General features: G+C 41.1%; 1 protein-coding gene across 1 annotated transcript in view; it reads left to right on the top strand.

The window, feature by feature from the left end:
- The window catches only part of CLVS1 (clavesin 1), a 224,529-nt gene that overhangs the window by 1,645 nt on the left and 203,519 nt on the right, over positions 1-19,365 (top strand). The window contains exon 2 of the mRNA XM_004372567.2: positions 11,228-11,852. Coding sequence (XP_004372624.1) covers positions 11,398-11,852 — 455 coding nt within the window. The 5' untranslated portion in view covers positions 11,228-11,397. The remainder of the gene's footprint in view (positions 1-11,227; positions 11,853-19,365) is intronic.

The following is a 19,365-nucleotide window of genomic DNA, read 5'->3' as shown; positions in this document are numbered from 1 at the left end:
TGTAATAATCAAGTTTAAACCAGAGCACAGGAAAAGTTCCTTAAAAAACTGCCCTAATATATTTTTTCTGCCTCTTTACAAGTAGATAATGAAGCAAGTGTCCTTTAAACCAGATTGCTCATCATTAGAGGTAGTGCCAAAAATAAAGAATGGTCACAAACAAGTATCTTCTGAAAGAAGTTTTAACGAAGAATTAGCTCCATACTCTTTTGAATGAGGAGTAATGCCATTACGACAAATGTTACTTGCTGCTACTAATTTCATAAACACAGGCATAATTCTGCCTACCTCTAAAATTCACTCATTTGTGAACTTGAACCAAGAAACCTATGAAAATATTAAGTGGAATGGATTTTACTGAAAAGAAGAAAATTTGGTCATTGATATGCTGTCCTTGGATCAGTAATATCCACAGTAAAGAAGACCTCTCAAATCCCTGAGGGACCATTCTTAAAACTCCCTTATCCCTTGTCTGGTTCAAGCCAGACAATTTGAAAAAGTGTGCATATTGCCAATTCTAGTTGCTTCTAACCAGAAACGAGGGGCCAGGAATTCAGTGCTTCCAATGCCACTGTCTTCCTGTGCTTAATACAATTTCCTGAGGCTGGAAAATTTCAAAACAATGCTGCTTTGGTGAGATTTACAGGCATCTGTCTCAGAAGCCATGTCTTTCCCTGACTGAAATATTATGCTTATTAATTTTTAGAATGCCACTATCCTAGTTTCCTTATTCATTTTTTTCTATCTAGGGCCATTTTACTTTTTTCATAATTTCAGTAACAGAACTGACTTTTTCATTTTTGTAATGGATTGAAAGGTGAACAGAAAACAGAGTTTCCACCAGAGTGGCATCATGCACTTTTGTAGACATGCTTACAAAGGGGTGTACCCTTTTAGAAGCATGGACTATAAAGCTGGAAGGTCCTTTATTTGTCTCCCGTTCTCAAAAGGTGAAATCTTGAACTGTCTAGAATTGGTGGTGTCTGCTCACTTCTGCCAGGCTGTACAAAGAGAAACACTTTAGTATCCCTGAGAGGTCTATTCAAGACTTTTCCTCACTCTTCGGAGGAGAGCCATCCTTTGTATATGGATTCTGGCTGTCTTGGATTTTCTCTGCTGTTGCTCTGACACAGTTGCTCAGACAGAGGAGGTAACAGCAGAAGGGGTATAAAAATTATGGAGTGTGGCTACATGCAGTCAGCTCAGAAATACCCCTTCAACTTCACCAAGAGAGACGTTTTCCCCATTTATATTTGCCTCCCAATTTTTGATTGTTTAGGTTGTTGTTCATTTGGTTTTCATTTCCCTGTTGTTGTTAGTTCCAAGTCATAGCGACCCTATGTACAACAGAATGAAACACTGCCCAGTCCTGCGCCATTCTCATGGTCGTTGTTATGCTTGAGCCCATTGTTGCAGCCACTGTGTCAATCCATCTCATTCATTTCCCTAGAATAAAGTTATTTCAGCAGAAGGGCCACACAGTGTGGATTCTGACAAGTCTGTAATCCCTAGCGTCAGCCCTGCGTGCTGTATCTTTCTAGAGAAAATCATGCCTAATTTCCAATCTAGGTTTTTCTTAGATGAACGGAATTTTGTATTGTTTTGTTTGATTTTTCAGGGATGTGAAAATCTATTGGTCCGTTCCTCCCTTTGCCCCTGTATTTATTTGGATAATAAGTCCATTATTCTTCCTTACCTCTAAGTTCATTATTCTTCCTTACCCCTCTGCCACCCAGAGCCCTTTGTCATATCTTCTCTCCCAGGTAAACCTGTCTGTTTCTTTTTTCTTTTTGAGAACTTGTTATCGTGTGACAGAAAGTATCAGAGAAAGTTTCCTGTGTGGCAGCCTGACCTGTCTATGAGTTCTCTGTTTCTATGAACTTTCTCCTTCCTGACGTCAGAGCCAGCAGATATTTCCCTATATGTGTTTGGGGAGTTCATCTACTCTTGTATCCTGGACCTTTTAGCTGAACCTCCAATTCCTAGATGTTACACAGACTGTTGATGACCCCTTCTCCATCTCTGCTCCTGAAAACAGCATCACTTCAATTCAACTTCTTTTCTTACTCAAACATCTTTTGAGAAGTTCCATTCCTTTATGTGTATCAAGAACATAGCTTGTTCAGTGTTCATTATTTTGTAGTTTTGGAGAAAATAGGAGGGATGTTGTGGGCCTGGGAATGGCAGTTGAGGGGCTCAAATCACAGGCTCTGTACATATAAAGCCTCTAGTCTGATGTGTGGTCAAAATAAACAAAAAATGTGAGATTTTTCTCTTTCCTTTCTCTCTTTCTTCCTCTTTCTCTCCTCCTCTCCTTTGCTTCTTCCTCTCACCTTCTCTTGTCCCTCTCTGTTTCCCTCCCTCTTCTCTTTGTTCCTATCGGTTGATATGTAGAGATATATAGAGCATGCAGGAGTGTGTGAGAACAGTTAATAATGTGATGAGATAGGTAACAAGAGAAGAGAAGAGAAACGGCTATATTGGGAGAGCTTTTGCTCTCCTCTTGGACTATGTGTCACTGCTATTCACAGTGTGAAGTCTGGCTCAGAGGCAGATCACCTACCTTTTCAATAACTTTGATTCTTTACCAATCCTCTAGACCAGTGCTTCTCAAACATTAATGTGCATACAAATTGTCTGGGGAGTCTGCTGCTGATTCAGTAGTTCTAGGTGGGTCCTGAAATTTTATATTTCTAACAAGCTCTCAGTGGTGCTGATGCTGCTGATCCATGGACCACACTTCGAGAAGCAATGACCAAAAACCATTTTCTTCTTTTTTAACATTCCCACCTTTATGTCTGTTTATTAAATAATGGCAATCCCATTAAAACAAAAACCATTCCAAGTTCTGAGGCAATCAGAACTCAGAAATAGTATCTCCAGCTGACGAGAGACGTCATACAGATAGCCCCTTTCCTCCTTCCCATAAGCAAACTCCTGCACTTCACTTTCACGTGGCAGTTTTCTTACCTGCTGCTGCATTGTCTGCCCAGTGACATCCAGAAGAACAGTTCCAGTCGCATAGACATGCTGGGAAAAACACTGACTGGAAGATGGGGTGAGTGGGTTTAATGGTCATCTTTGGATAAGCCCTACCTTACTCACACTTTTCCAGATCCCCTTCCTCTGAAAACAAAAGAGGCCATTCTCAGAGAAATGTCCCCTTCCCTTGATGAGAGAAGGATCAAGTGGCTTTATTCCTTTCCATTGATATTCCTAAAAAGCACAGCTAATCTATTGTGAGAATCTGGGCATTAACTGCTGGCAATTTATGGGGATAGTTTACTATCACTGAAAAACTTTCTAGTCCAATTTTCTGTGTCTCAGCAAATGTTGCTCCGCTCCCCCATAGATTGTTTTTATTTAAAATATAGAAATGTGTAAGGTAAATGCTACTTAATTTAAAACTTTTCTACCTAACGTAGTAAGTAGGCAAAAAAAATCTATGCCTTCCCTAGAAGTTGGTTTTTCCCTGAATTCCTTACACTACCTTCTTTCCCCAATAAAAGAATAAGAATAAAAGCCTTGTCGATTGTTCTAGAACACAATCCTCTGTCTACTTCCTCTGAGTCCCAGTCTATTCTAATTCTGATCTGGCATCTGTTTTGGGTAGAAGTTTCCAGTGTCTCTAACCTGATGAAACCGTTCTAATTTACTTTTAACCTTCTTAAAAGCAGGAACAAATGGGAGCAGATGACTGTGTGCTTGGCTTCTATTTTAAAAGTTGCTGAGGGAATTTACACAATGAATATTTATCTGGCAAGTGTAAGCCCTGGGCCAGGACTGAGCTAAAGGTGACATAATGTGAGCCACAGGCTAAATTCCCGTCACTGATGAAAGTTCTCCCCTTTATCCTTCCAGACTGCTCCTCCCACCCTGATACAGGTAGTTAATATTGCAAGTTGGCTAACATTTGATAGAAAGTTGATGGTTTGAGGGCCAGACCTACAAGCTCTAATGGCCAATCTAAAATTTCATCCATTGGGAAAAAGACTCCCTTCTGGTCAGGAGCCCTGGTGGTACAGTGGTTAAGACCTCTGTTGCTAACCAGAAGGTTGGCAGTTTGAATCCACCAGCCCCTCTTTGGAAACCCTATGGGGCAGTTCTACTTTGTCCTGTAGGGTCGCTATGAATCGGAATTGACTCAGTGGCAACTTTTTTTTTTTTTCGGTCAGCCCCAAAGAATGTTGTAATCAGCCAGCCTCTGGATTTAATGTGGGTTCCACTGGCAGTAAGGGAGCATATAATCTTTCAGGAAAGATTTCAAATATAGTCACACTTAAAAAAAAAGATTTTTGCTCACTGTGATTTTCAGTTTTAGTCGAGATGTATCAGCAGCATCTATTTTTATTTCGTTCCGTATAAAAATTTCTTTTGGTATTCCTAGGGGGAAAACGCATAGTCAGTTAAAAAAAATTGAAGTGAGGTTTTAGAAAGATAAAGAGCAATAAAGAACTATACCTTATTTGATGTACAAGTAAAATTTGGAAGCACAAGTTTTACCCTTTCTGATGCATGAGGTGGTTGATGTATATCAGATTTATCACTGAGATTCATTTTCCAGATTTTCTTGAAAGAGAAGCCCACAAAACAAAGATGAGAGCATTTTCTCATTTCATATTTGCATTTAATTTAAATTTATGTGTACTCGAATTGCTCTTTGTATAACCAAGAACACCCAGAAGCCATACAAATTGGTGGTACTGTCCCTTAGTTATCAGTGTTCTTATATTCCAAACAATACTTAGGCTTCATAGGTTTTATCCTTCTGATCATGACCGTGAGATACTCTTTCCTCCCCAGATTGTCCAGTTTCACAACATCTTAACTGATCTCCTTTAAGACTTGTGGGTGTAGGTGTGTACCTCTGTGTGAGAGTGTGTGACAGGGCACTGGTACCCAGAGTGTTCCAGAAAAGGCACCATGCATAGAGGCAGTGGGTTTAGATGTGAATTTGCTCTCTTACACCTATATTTAACCTCAGGCTTTTCCTTTTGCCTAATCAGCAGAGGAATAAGCTAATTTTAAGTATTGGTGTGGAGATTAAATCAATCACGTAGTATCAAAGCCTTTGGCACAGAACAAGTACTCGATGAGTATTTGTTTTCTTTACAGCTTCAATGCTAGCTCATTATCTGACTTTAGGCCAGTCACTTAGCCATTCAAAGACTAAATATCCCTTCACTTGCCTGGAGTCAACATAACTATGAAATCAACAAGAATATTACAGTTAATGTACAAAGGAGCTTTTTATTTCCCAAGCATTTTTACCTACGTTATTTCACGTGGTCCTCAGTATGTACCAGGGAATTACATGCCTCCTGCCTACATTGCAGGGTCTGTAACAATGAAAAAGGATAATTGAGCAAAATGCTTTGAAATAACCATATCCACACATAGATATTTGTAGGCGAGACTGCTGTTCTGATTGTCTCCCATTATATTTAACGCATGTTTCTGAAGGTGATCACGAAATAAATAAGAATAACAGATTATAAAATAACCAAAATAGATTTCGTTTGAATTACTATACTTTCTAAAAGGATTTTTTTTTCACCTAGACTCTGATCTGTAAAAACTAAGGTGTGTATGTGTGCAAATGCACTTCCTAAGACTGAATTCGGTATGAGGAAATATACGCACAGATATTTTTTCTATTGGAAACCTGAGATGGAAGCATGTGTCTGGAATCCATAGGTGCCATGATTTCAAATATCACAACATGGAGATTTTTTTTTCCTTCCCCTAATTTGACAATTTACCTTTTTTTTTTGTTTAACCAGTTGCTGTTGGGTTGATTCTGACTCATGGCAACCCCATGTGTATCAGAGTAGAACTGTACTCCATAGGGTTTTCAATGGATGATTTATTGGAAGTAGATTGCCAGACCTTTCTTCAGAGGTGCTTCTGGGAGGACTCGAATTGCTATCCTTTTTGTTAGCAGCCGAGCATGTTAACTGTTTGCACCACCCAGGGATTCCCATTCAAAAATACCACTACTTCAATGACTAGTCCTTTAGAGAAGGCATGGATTAGAAGTGGAGGTAGACTCTGCCTTGGCTTCCTTAGAGGGTGCTGCTGAGTTACTCTTCATATTTTTGGAACAATCTATAAATACAGAGTCACTTGGGACCCAACCAGCAGTAGAAGAGATGGTTTATGATGCTCATATGAATCTGCCTCAAGTGTCCTTTTTGGTTATCAAGCACATTTCAATGCTCTGGCAGCCTTGGTACTCTACTAGGCATGGCAAACTATCTCCCCGTCACTAAATGAATGACAGGGTCTTGGAGCTGTCATTTCACAAAAGGAAGCTACATTAAGGAAGAGCAAAAACTAGTGACAGCTGGAAAAGGCATAGACAGCTAAATTTTAAACAGCTCCAGCCATCTTTCAATGAAAAAACAAAGACAAGACAGTAACTGGACATCTGTAAGCTACAGTATTAGGCTACCTAAGAAAATCTTGGAACCCATTGAGCATAGGTAGGCTCATAGAAAGGTAAATCTGAAAGGATTCTAGGGACGGAGAGTGAGGTTCTGAGAGGGAAGATGACTTGCAAAAGGTCACATAGCTCCTAAAAAAAAAAAAAAAAAAATCAAACCTGTTTCTGTTGAGTAGAACTGCCCCCATAGGGTTTCCAAAGAGCAGCTGGTGGATTTGAACTGCTGACCTTTTGGTTAACAGCCAAACACTTAACCACTGCACTACCAGGGCTCCCACATAGCTCCTAAATGGTAAATATTAGAATCTCTGTGGACACATACGAGGCAGAATAGCACAGTAGCAAACAGCATTTAAAAGAACACTTAGAGAGAAAATACAAGGGATTTGGAGAGAGATTACGTGGGCTTGAATCCAGTCTCCGCCTCTTAGTAGCTGTGTAAGCTTGAGCAAGTCATTTAACCTCTCTGTGTCTCAGTTTCGCCGTCTGAAAAATGTGGATAGTAAGATACTCATTTCATACACTTGTTCTAAGGATTAAATACTGTAATACATTAGAAGAGATTATCCAAGTACCTGACACATAATAAACACAGCTACAATAAATAATAAATTACAGCTAATATTATTAATACCACCAGGACAAAAATACCACTCGCACTTCTTCATATGATATCTCATCCAGTCTGTCCTTTTATTGCTTTTTTAACCAATTCAGAAAAGTTGAATGAGAACTAAGTCCTTTGCATGAACAAAAGATTGCATGACGTCCAGACAATTGCAAATGCTACGTCCTAGAGAATATCCTTGCATAGTGTATCAATTTCAGGGCCTTAAATATTATCAGTTGAAAATGTTATTTAAGTAGCAGTCTATTCAGACTTCTGAAATGAAGGATTTGCCTTTAATGGGAAATAGCTACTTCATCTTAAGTATGAAACTGAGTGACCCTGGCTTGCGTATTCTCCCCAGATAATTCTACTGTATGCTGAGCACAGAATAAAGATATAGACTGAAGCAAATTTATTTCAGATATTATAGATTGGAGGCATAGCTATGTGTGGAAGCAGGCCATGAAAAATGCAATCTCAAGCCTACCCTTGAACCTGTAGTAATTTATCTCGGAAACATTGGTTGAGTTCCCTGAACTGTAAGGTAAGTAACTTGCTCCAAGTAGCTTTAAATCTTCACTGGGGGAATGAGCGGTTGCTATGCGTTGCTCCATGGCTTGGAACTGTTAACATTACACAGCATGCTTCAAGGAGGCAGTGATCTGAAATACAATGTTCCTAGGCTAAGTTTACTTAGGAAAAATGTATGCTTTGTGATGAGGGAGGATATTAAAAGTCTGCTGCAACTTCCTCATTTAAGGAAAACAGTCCTGGAGGTATCCAACTATAGGGGGAAAACCCACATACTTACACATTTGAAAAAACAGTTTGACGAAGTAGTCATGGTAATTTATTCAGTTATTCTCTATGTGCTTATTGAGCACCTACTGTGTGGCAGGCACTGTGCTAGGCACTGAGGATATGGTGATGAATTCAGCGGAGTCCCTCCATTCAAGGTACTGACCCTCTTTGTACCAGATATGTGCTGGGGATCCACAGATGAATTACATCTACTTCTTGTTTGCAAGGGGTTTAGAATACAGAAGGAGAAAGGAAAATGGCAATAAGATGTGGTGGGTATGCACTGTGGGGACACATGACCTCTGAAGGTCAGGGAGGGTTTCCTGGAGAAAATGACCTCCAAGCTAAGTACTGAAGGGCAGACAAGAATTAATCAGGTACACACCAGCAGGCATTCTAGGAAGAGAGTAGCTTTTGCCAAAGCCCATGAGGGAGAGAAGGAACTGCAAGTGGCTTGGTGTGGCTGTGTGGCTGGAGAGGTGACCCTGGAGGGACAAATAAGACCACATGATAAAGGGTCTTAAAATCCATGTTGCATAGTTTTATACTTTATCCTATGGCAATGGGAAGCTATTGATTTATTTTAATCAGAGAGTGATACGAACAGATTTCAATTGTAATCCAGAGAATGGATTGGAAAGGGCAAGGTTGGCAGCAAGCGCACGGGTAAGAAGGATGCTGCAGGAGTAAGCAGACGGGAAGTGATGTGGCCTGAACAAAGACAGTGAATGGGGATAGAAGGAACTGGACAGACTCGAGAAACATTATGGAAGCAATTGCCTGGGAATGGGTGGTAGTAAGTGAGAGGATGGAGTAACTTGCAAGTTTCTGGCAGGGGAAGCTTCATGGAAGATGTCATTTGCTATGAGATGAAGGTGGGGGAACCAATTCAGGATGAGAAACTGTGATCAGTTCAATATTGAATATACTGAGTTTGTGATGTCTAGGGACATCTAAGTGGGCATGTTCTGTAGGTAGTTGGATATGTAGCCTAAAGATTAGCAGAAAGATATGGGATCTGATACTGGAAAACACTGGCGTTGAAGTGATAAGACTGAGTAGGAATGACCAAAAAGCTAAGAGAAAAATTTGGGTGTATGGAATCTCAGAAAACAGTAGGAAATGTAGGAGAATTTGAAGAAGGATGAAGTAGTCAACAGCAAATACTGAATAAAGGTAACCCATATTAGGTACTAAAGTTTGACTATTGGATGCAGCAACGAAGAGGTCATTCAAAGAGGTAAACAAAGAAGATGGTCATCTGTCCGGGTTTGCTTAGAACCATTCCAGTTTATACTGCTGGTCCAGCATTAGGATTACCAGTGTCCCCTAATGTCTTGGTTTGGATAATAAATCGTATGCTCGTTAAAGTCATTGATGATGTTGGTGAAAGCGGTTTCAGCAGCGTGTCCAGGACAGATTACAGGGGGTGTAGGAGTGAACTGGAGGAGTGAGACAGCCAGTGAGGCAACTTTTTCAAAGGTTGGGATGAGGCTAATGGAGAGGGAATTTTAACATCAGCTGAAGACTGAACTAGATGGATTTTGAAGTTTCTTCCTATCCTGGGAATCTAAGATTCCAGTTCATAGCACTATTTTCTTTTACTATTCTAGGTACTTAAAATCAGTGAGAAGCAGGACTCTCTTGTTTCAGCACATTACAAAGTGCTGCTTAATGAATGCCAGTTACTTGACCTTTTCTTGATCTCGCCTATATCTGAAAGGCAGCATAAAGCAGAAATGTAAGTTGATTGCCTGCCTTAAGAAATTAGTCCTACTGCTGTAACAGCGATCACAACAGAGGGTCTCGGACAGAGCTGGAGAAAAATGTAGAACAAGATTCTAACTCACAGAAAAAGACCAGACTTACTGGCCTGGCAGAGACTGGAGAAAGCCCGAGAGAATGGCCCCCGGACACCCTTTTAGCTCAGCAGTGAAGTCATTCCCGAGGTTCACCGTTCAGCCGAAGATTCTACAGGCCCATAAAACAAAACGAGACTAATGGGGCACAACAGTCCAGGGATAAGGACTAGAAGGCAGGAGGGGACAGGAAAGCTTGTAATAGGTAATCCAAGTTCGAGAACGGAGAGTGTTGACATGTTGTGGGGTTGTTAACCAGTATCACAAAACAATATGTGTACTGTTTAATGAGAAGCTAGTTTGTTCTGTAAACCTTCATCTAAAGCACAATAATTTAAAAAAAGAAAAAGAAATTAGTCCTAAACTAAGCTAGTCTTAAACTAAGCAGGAGGCTTGTTTGTCTTTTAAATTATTTTTAGGATAAAGTATTATCAATAATAATTAGGTTGGGAGTGAATATTCTGCCTCTTATTGCAGATACTGTTGACCTAGGAAAGCATACACACTTCCAAGTTTATTCACACTGAGTATCTCTTCTGATGTTTGGAACTTCTAGGTTAGACCAAATAAATGCCTGCGGTAGCTAAATCATTTATATTTAAAACGAGAGAGAGACGAGTAGTTTGGGTGTTTTTCTGTAGGCCATTTAGGTGGATGTACCCAAGGACATTGAAACACTCAGTCATTAGCATAAGCCAAGCAGTATCTCAAGATAACAGCAAAGAATGATGTAGAATGGATTGGTTTTAAGTCTGTGTGGATATTAGATTAGGTCGGGAGCCAAGTAAGAGTTTCAAGTCTATTTGCCCTCTCTGCAGAAAAGTGCCAAATACGAACAACACAGGCGGTTTTTAAATGTCTGCATGTGAATATCCTTTCTCACTGCTGCTGAATTTGGTTATTGACTTTCAATTTTGAGCCATAAACTCCCCACACCCTATTGGAAGACTCCTTTGAGTGACTAGGTACCTGTAAGGTTAAGCTAAAGTGACCTTTAATAACGATCCTATGTATTGTTAAGATGCAAATGGCTGCCTTAAAACAAAAGGGCTATTTCTTAAAACAAAAAAGGTACTTCTGTTGGAGAAAATTGACTAACAGAAGCCATAAATGATACAGCAACCATAATTTCTCTGCCATCTTTAGACCCATGAATAGCCACATAAAACACGCTGTAATGGAGAAAGATCTTTCTCTCTTCTGTTTCTTAGGGTAATTAATAAAAGAGCAATCTGTTGTTGATCCTACCACATATGCTGTTATGTTAAGTAGTTAATGTATCTAGAAAGTTCTGAAATATATTTCAAACACTTGCATGTTATACATTCCATTTGTCAATAATAAAATTATGCTAAGTGCCCCATTTTAAGGATAATTTAGCGTTTATTCTTTAAATACCTAATCAGAACCACAGCATAATATACTGCTTTTCTACCTGAGCTCCACCTAACTGACCTAGACTTTCTTTGTCTCATGTCTGTTTTGTTTGTCTTGTGTGCATTTGTTTTGCAGTAAGCGATGGCCTCAGTTTTGCTTCTCTCTTGGATGGCAAGTACCACATAGAGCCTGAATGTCCTACTGCTCTCCAGGAACAGGAAGAAGACTCCTTCTTTGTCTTTTTTGGTGGCAATCTTGTAAAAATACTGTTGAATGGGCCACAGTTTCAGCAGACCAGCAGGTGAATGGGACCAGTCTCTCTTCTTTCCAAAGATCAGAAATTAAGCAGTTGGAAAGGAGATTTGGCCAAGATGACCCACCTACAGGCTGGACTCAGTCCAGAGACTATAGAGAAAGCTCGCCTGGAACTGAATGAGAACCCAGATGTTTTACATCAGGATATTCAGCAGGTCAGGGACATGATCATCACCAGGCCTGACATTGGATTTTTACGCACAGATGATGCCTTCATTCTGAGGTTTCTCCGAGCCAGGAAGTTTCACCAAGCAGATGCCTTTAGACTCCTGGCCCAGTACTTCCAGTACCGCCAGCTAAATCTGGACATGTTCAAAAACTTCAAGGCAGATGATCCCGGCATTAAGAGGGCTCTGATCGATGGGTTCCCTGGAGTGCTGGAAAACCGCGACCACTACGGCAGGAAGATCCTTCTGCTGTTTGCAGCCAATTGGGATCAGAGTAGGTAAATGTAGATAGTGTCTTTACTTGGTTTTTGTTTTCTATAAGCATAATCACTGCATGTTTGGGGTTGTATGGTTTTACAGGTTATGGGCTTCTGTTTATTGAAATATATTTCGTATACCACAAAGTAAGTGTTAAGGCCATCGATTTAGTGTCATTGAAAGGCAATGTCAGATTTGCAGTGTGTTTTGCAACAATAGAATCACAGCATTGGAGTTGTAAGTGAGCTTAGAAGTCATTATTCTAGTCCTCAAAATGGATCGTCTATTTTAATAAAACGGAAAGCTGTTCTTCTAAAAGAACCGTATATTCTGTCTCAGTGTTCTCATCTTGAACAACAAAAATAGATTCAGTAGATGGCTTTAAATCAAGTGTTTTCAATACACACAAATAATTTCTTGGATCCTTTCCATGGCTTTAATATCTTATATTTCTTTTGAATGCCAGACCTTTTTATCCAAATGCCTGCTAGACATTTCTCCCTGAAAGCTCTATAAAGAACCCCAAACTCAGGATGTCCCAAAACGAACTTATCATCTTCCACACTATACCTGCTTTTCCGTCCATCCAGTCTCTCAGACCGGAAATCTGAGAGTCATCCTTGACTTCTCCCTGCCCTTTGCTCCTCACATCCAAGTAATTACCAAGCCCTGCCCTTTTCTTCTTAAATATCTCGCTGATCTCTTCACTTTTCTTTGCTCTCCCTTGCTGTTGCCTTAGCACAGATTCTTTTCACTTCTCACTTAACATTACTGCAACAGTCTCTTAACTGGCATCCCTGTCTCTAGTCTTGGCTCCTTTGAGTCAGTACAGTCTACACTGCAGCCAGTGTGTCATTCCCTTGCTTCTCCAAAGACCCGCAAAGCCTTCAAAGCAAAGTAAGGCTTCATGATCTACCTTCTACATCTCCTGCTGTGGTTTATCCTCTTCCCTTCTTCATGTTCTGTGATCCAGCCTGAGAGAAGTACAAGCCTTGCCTTGAATAGCTGTGGTTTTTCACATACCTCCAAGCCTTTGAACTGAAACTTTTTATTTTACTTGGGGAGACACAGGTTTAACTTAAAAAATATACCAAAGCACCCCTGATGCCATTAAAAGGCATGTTTAGGGTACCCCCTTCACCTCTCACTTCACATCTCTTCCTCTAAATGATAATAGTGTAGGACATCTTAGGGACCACTGGCTGTTTTCTGGTTGTTAAGTCAAGGTGGGGCAGTCTAAGCCCTGGGAAGGTACTGGAATGTTTTAACATTATCTGTCTAGAGATTGGGAAGGTCTGCACCTGAGCCTGGGATGCATGTCCATGTTTCTGCTCTGTCCGTTCATAAGCATTCATGATGAACCTCTCTTTGCATTGCTTTATGGTTAGAAACATTTCTAAGTCTTTACGTACACCCATTCATCATTCACTCAACAAACATTTGTTGAGTATAGATTTTTGTGCCAGGGCTTTTACTAAGGCACTGATGACAATGATGAAACACAGAATCCCTGCCAGTGAGGAGCCTGTTGTCCAGCCTACCGTGTGGCAATGGTGCAAACATATACCCAACTAACTCTCAGGTACCACAGGATAATTTCTTCTGAGATACACACCCATCAACACAGGATGACGGTGTTAAATGAGAGGGAACAGTACTTCTCCCAAAATGACACGTTAACGTTTGGGATTTTGAAACAGAAAACTTTTGATGATTGTGGAGAATAATCATGCTGATTTCATTTGTCCTTGGGTGTAAGTGTTCTAGAACTTCCATCTGCTAAAACAGGCAATGCATAGAACACCTATAAGTGGTGATTTACACATAAAGAAATAAACCATAGTAAAAGATCTTATTTTGTATTAGAATTTGTTCTGTATATCTCTCAAAATCTGCTGTTCAGAAATAAGAATAAAGAAATCTCCAAGGGAATAATCCAAATGTTTATGATGGTGATGACCTTGAACAAGCTTCTTTACTTCTCTGTCCCTCAGTTTCCTCCCGTGTAAAATAAGAAGCTTGAACTATGTAATTCCTGAAATGCCTCCCAGCTCTAATGATTCATGAATGCAAAGCTCAATCAGTCTGATCCTATGGATGGGAAGGGATTTTAAAATTCACTTTATAGGACTTCTAATTCACTAGGCTTTTTGAAGTAAATTCTCTCTCTCTCTGTCTCCACAAAAACTGGGTTTTGAGGCAATTTTTTTTTTTTTTCAAACTGAACAATAATATTTGTTTTAAACCATTTTGGTCTTAATAAGAACATGGTAATGATAATGTTACCCCCCTTGGCAAAAAAAATATTAGAAGCAAGTAAACTCAATGTGAATTCGGATGATGTCATTAACTAGTTGCATGACTGGGGTCAAGCAACCTCTCTGAGCCTCAGTTTCCTCACTATAAAGTGAGGATGATAATGATATCTATCTAATGGTGTAGTTGGGAGGTTTGAATGAAATAATGCATTTAAGGAACACAGCTCATTTTTTTTGGCATGTGGTCAGCACTCAATAATCTTAGCTTCTAGTATTATTAGTAGCGTTCTTATAAAACACCCCACTACAAAAATAATAGAGCACAGATGGCAAATCAATTAAAGGCAGAGACATTAATACAGTATTTGAAAATAGAAGTGAGATGACGAGTCAATCTACTCAAATGCCTGTCCTGAGTGCCTGCTTGCTTTCTCCCCAAGCATGGTTCCTGTCACACAGACCCAGCCCGGATGGCACCTGACGGGCCTGACAGAGTTGGCACAGCTCTGCAAAGTGATGAGTTCATTCTCACTGGTGGCCTGAGATGACTGTGAAATGATTTGGAGGTCTCATATGAAAGCAAGGTTTACTGAGATTAAAATGGTTATTAATATTTATTAAAACTATGTGAATCTCGTTCATCTAGACCCTGACACCGTGAAGCCAAAGCGCAGAGCAGCGAGCAGTGGGTAGCACTGACCTGCAAAGGCACGCAGGGCTCTTTCTGCCGTGGTGGGGGTGGAAATGAGGCTCAGGCCACCCTGGGCTCCCAGCCATAAGCTGGCTTTCCCCAGGAATGGGGCTCAGCAGGGAGCTAGCTGACTTCTGTGTTTGCTGAGGCTTGCAGGTTTAACCGAAAGGAGTTAGATTAAATCAGCACCCACAAATTCATTCATAAAATGAAAATGGCACCTCCTGAGTCAGTAGACTGTACATTTCAGCCCACGAGCTTGATACCTGAAGGAGACCTAAGGGAACACTATTGTTCAATGAGCCCTTTGATCTTTCTCACCTAAACTTGTATTGGCATGAGCAAGAATTCACAATTTGCCCCCTTAATATTCTATGAAAAATTCATTCATTCCTAGCTTCTTTCTCAGATACGGTCTCCTACTGGTAATACTGTCTGAGCCCGAATGTTCAAGGAGGGAAATATGAGCAAAGAGGGGCATGTCTCTTACTTTCAGTTCTCACTCAGTTAAAAAAAAAAAAAAAAAAGTTAAACATGCTTAAATTATTTTGCCTTCTTGGGTCTCAATTTCATCAAGTAGAAATGGGTATGATATCTGGCCTGTGGGGCTACTGCAATGATTAACCCCAACTGCCCTACTTAATGATGTCCAAAGGCGGAATAGAATAGTGGTTAAATCCACAGAGGCCCTGGGTGGTACAAACGTTAACGTGCTCAGCTGCTAACTGAAAGGTTGGAGGTTGGAGTCCACACAGAGGCACCTCAGGAGAAAGGCCTGGCAATCTACTTCTGAACACTCACTCATTGAAAACCTTACAGAGCACAGTTCTACTCTGACACATATGGGGTTGCCTATGAGTCAGAATCACTCAATGGCAACTGGTTAAAATGCACAAACTTGGAGCCAGACTGCCAGATTTAAATCCCACCTTTCTCCTAACCAGCTATATGACCCTCAGAAAGTTGCTTAAATTCTTATTACTCTCAAGTCTCACCTGTAAAACGGAATGAAGACGATAATCAGCACTAGCTATTGTTGTTGTTGTTGTCGTCGAGTCGATTCTGACTCATGGCAATCCCATGAACTGCTCCTTAGGATTTTCAAGGGTGTGACCTGGCAGAAGCAGATTACTAGGCCTGTGTTCCTAGGCACCTCTGGGTAGGTTTGAACCACCAACCTTTTGGCTAGTAGTTGAGCGCTAAACCCTGTGCACCACCGAGGGACTCCATTAACACTAGTTGGTGCTCAGCAAATGGTAGCTGTTTCTTAAGGATAAAATAAAATAAAATCAGGCAAATATCTAGGATTCTGGGCCACAAAATGCACCGTCTAAGGGCAGCAGCATTTGATGCCATTGCGAGGTTCTCTCCACCTGGAAAAGTATAACAGGTACAACAGGGGCCCTGAGCCTCCTTCCTCCAAAGTCCTCTGTGAGAGTTCAGTCGTGGCTGAGAGACTCTGAGAAGTCACCTGGACCTTGTGCTCCCACATATTGGATCTCTTATGTTATCAGAATGTAAGACAAGCATCTGGGGGGATTCAGGTGAAAAGAACCCCTGCAACCTACTACAACAGTCTCATTAGTGCTGTGTGTAGCCCAGCTGGTGCCAAATACCTAAATCGGGGAAAAATAACTGGAAATAAATTCCAAGTCATAATGTGTAAAATTACACTGAAAATATTTCTGTCAGTGTATTGTTTGTCTGTCATGATTCAAACCTCAGAAATCAGCAACTAGGTTGGAAAATAGTTGAAAAAAATTGGTTCTTTAAGGAAGAGTTAAGTCAGGGTAATTTAGTGGAGAGAAAAGGAGGCTGATGAACAACTTGACTACTACCGTTAAGGATTTAGAGTTATTCCAAGAAGGCAATGGAGCCACTAGGCTCTCTCTCCCCAGAATACAGAGCAAAAGATGAAGATTTGGACTGAAGCACAACAGAGATCAAGGAGCTTGAGCTAAGCCCTCAGACCCAGGGTGGGGACGAGGATGAGGGAGTGAATTATTTGCCTCAGGAGCAAACTTTCAAGGGGGTGTCAAAAACTCAGTAATCAAAGTAAATAATACTGTCATCCAGTGTGTTAAAAAATCAAAATTACTGTGAACTATCCCTGATGGATAAAATATCAAAATTTTTAAAGACGGCAAGACCAATTTAACCGATTTTTCCTTTTGGCTCAGGCTCCAATATGGCCGAACACATCACTGCTCAAACCAACCAGATTTTTCAGGGAAAGAGCCTTAAATTGGCTCCAGACTGTACATGGTATTACAGTTACCCAGAACTTCATTGTTCTTAAGCATTTTCCAGGTGCATTTTCTCATTCATTGTTCCTAACCACTTGGAGAGTTTCAGTATCACCAAGTTACAGTTGACAGAAAAGAGGTTCAGGGAAGAGAAGATACTTCCACCCAAGTTGTGATATGACTCATCACTGGAAAAACTTGGACTCACACTCAGGGCTTCCAGGTCCAGGCTCATTCCAAAGACATCTGGAGCCAGTGTCTTACAGCCTGAGTGGTTAGATATTTCAAAATGTCCATAGAGCTTCTGAAAGGCCGTAAGTGGATTTCTTGTTGGTGGACGAGATTGTGCATGAGTGCAAACGTGTCACAGTAGAGAAGATCTAAGGTCTCAGTGTTGTGATTCTCAGAAGGAGCACAACTGGTGTTTGTTGCAGCTAGCTGTTAGTGTGTAGGATAGTGTTGAGCATTGTGGAATGTTTAACATCCCCTCCACCAGAGGACCTGGCCCCCCACTTGCAGAACCCCGGATCGGGACTGTCTATAACCATCCTATCAGCTTCCATGACTACCATTGGTTATGTGCCTCTGTGGCTGGTTTTTCATATACATTATTTCTAATTCCCACCACCGTCCTGCAAGGATCTATGCTGTATAAAAAAACCAAACTCACTGTCGTCAAGTCGATTCCAACTCATAGAGACAGAGTAGAACTGCCCTGTAGAGTTTCCAAGGAGCGGCTTGTGGATTCAAACTGCCAACCTTTCGGTTAGCAGCCAAGCTCTTAACCACTGCACCACCAGGGCTCTCTATGCTATATACATAGGTAATATGTAACAGAGATGTGATTCTTCCCCTAATTTGTCTGAACATAGAGATCGTGCTTTTCCACTAAGCCCTATGTATCATCTCACTTCTACCTTAAACTCAAGAGTTTGAAAGACTTTCGCAATCAAAATCTGAATCATTGGTGAGTTGCAAAGTGGCTCCAGGATCCAGATTCAAGAGTTTTTTTTTTTTCCCACCCTCCCCTCAACCCCATCGCCCAGTCAAGAAGCCCAGGGTAACTAAGCGTGGACCATGAAACCATTTCTGTTCATCCTCTTGGGACTCAGGCAGACATGAGTGTGCATTAGAGGTTTCGTGCACCAGGAATTGAGATGATCCAGAAGGCTCCACAGCAAGGGCCGGTCTAGTCCCTAATGTGAGTTGGAAGAAAAGAAGTGGGAGAGGGTTTCGCCAGTTCAGTTTCAGCAAATAGGAAAGTGGATGGGGGTTACTGACCAGGTAAACAAGACTTGTTATTCTTGGTGGAATGAATTCAGGACTCATTTGTTCATTCACTAAACACACTGAGTGGCTATAGTCACCCAGGCACTGTGCAAGCTCTTGAAGCTCCAAAGGCAGAGCTCACTGTCCCAGAATGATAGTTCATATTGGTATCAGCCCCTCCCCTCATCCCCTAGCCCATTCAGTCATTAAATGGAATGTGGGAAGTTGAATGTTACCAGGATTTTTTAACTTCCTGCCTTCCCAGTTCTGAAAGCGAGGAGCAGAAAACCACCTGGGGATCAGTCTGTTCACAGGGAATGGGTGATTTTCCATTGCCTTTCAGAGAGGCTGTCAGCTGCTTCTAGTCACCTCACACCACGCATTAATTCATTCCATGACTATGCTGGATATAGCAGCTCCTTCGAACGTCACAGGCCCCTGCTGACCTGTAACACCTGCAAAGGAATGATGGGCAGATGCACCGACAGCTCGGTGGTGCCATTTGGCAATGGAAGATAAACATTAGGCAGGTTGTTTCTTCTGATGAAAACCCGGAGAGAGGAGGTGGGACATAACTCTTCAAACTATAAATACACTGGCTGATTGAAGTCTGCTCTTGGGGCTTTTGCAAGAGCATAAAGAAGCTTTTAACCAGTGGCAGGGGGTCTGAGCTTCATTCACTTTGACCATCCTCAGCCAAAGAACATGTGGCATGAAAGGGGACAGATTTCTAATTATCAATGCAGAATACTGGTGGGGCAAGCCAGGGGGGCTTTATGCTTCTCACCAGCGCCATGGGATAGCCCCCCTCCTCAAATCCCAAGGCCTATGAAGAGAGGTCTGGGAGAATGTTTAACAGCGTGCTCTCCCTGTGGAAAAAAGCCTAGTGTTGCTCAGATAGTGATCAGTTCTCCAATTGTTATGAACAACTTGGGAATGAGCAAAAGTGAGCTGGAGACAGAGAGGAAGACTACATCACAAACAAATAATACTGAGTGCTTCCCATGTGCCAGCCAGTAATGCTCTTAGGTAGGCATTATTAATATACATCTTTTACAGATGATGAAAC

The sequence above is a fragment of the Trichechus manatus genome, unplaced genomic scaffold (assembly GCF_000243295.1).
Source record: "Trichechus manatus latirostris isolate Lorelei unplaced genomic scaffold, TriManLat1.0 scaffold00018, whole genome shotgun sequence".
NCBI lineage: Eukaryota > Metazoa > Chordata > Mammalia > Sirenia > Trichechidae > Trichechus > Trichechus manatus.
This window is presented reverse-complemented; position numbering and strand designations above follow the sequence as displayed.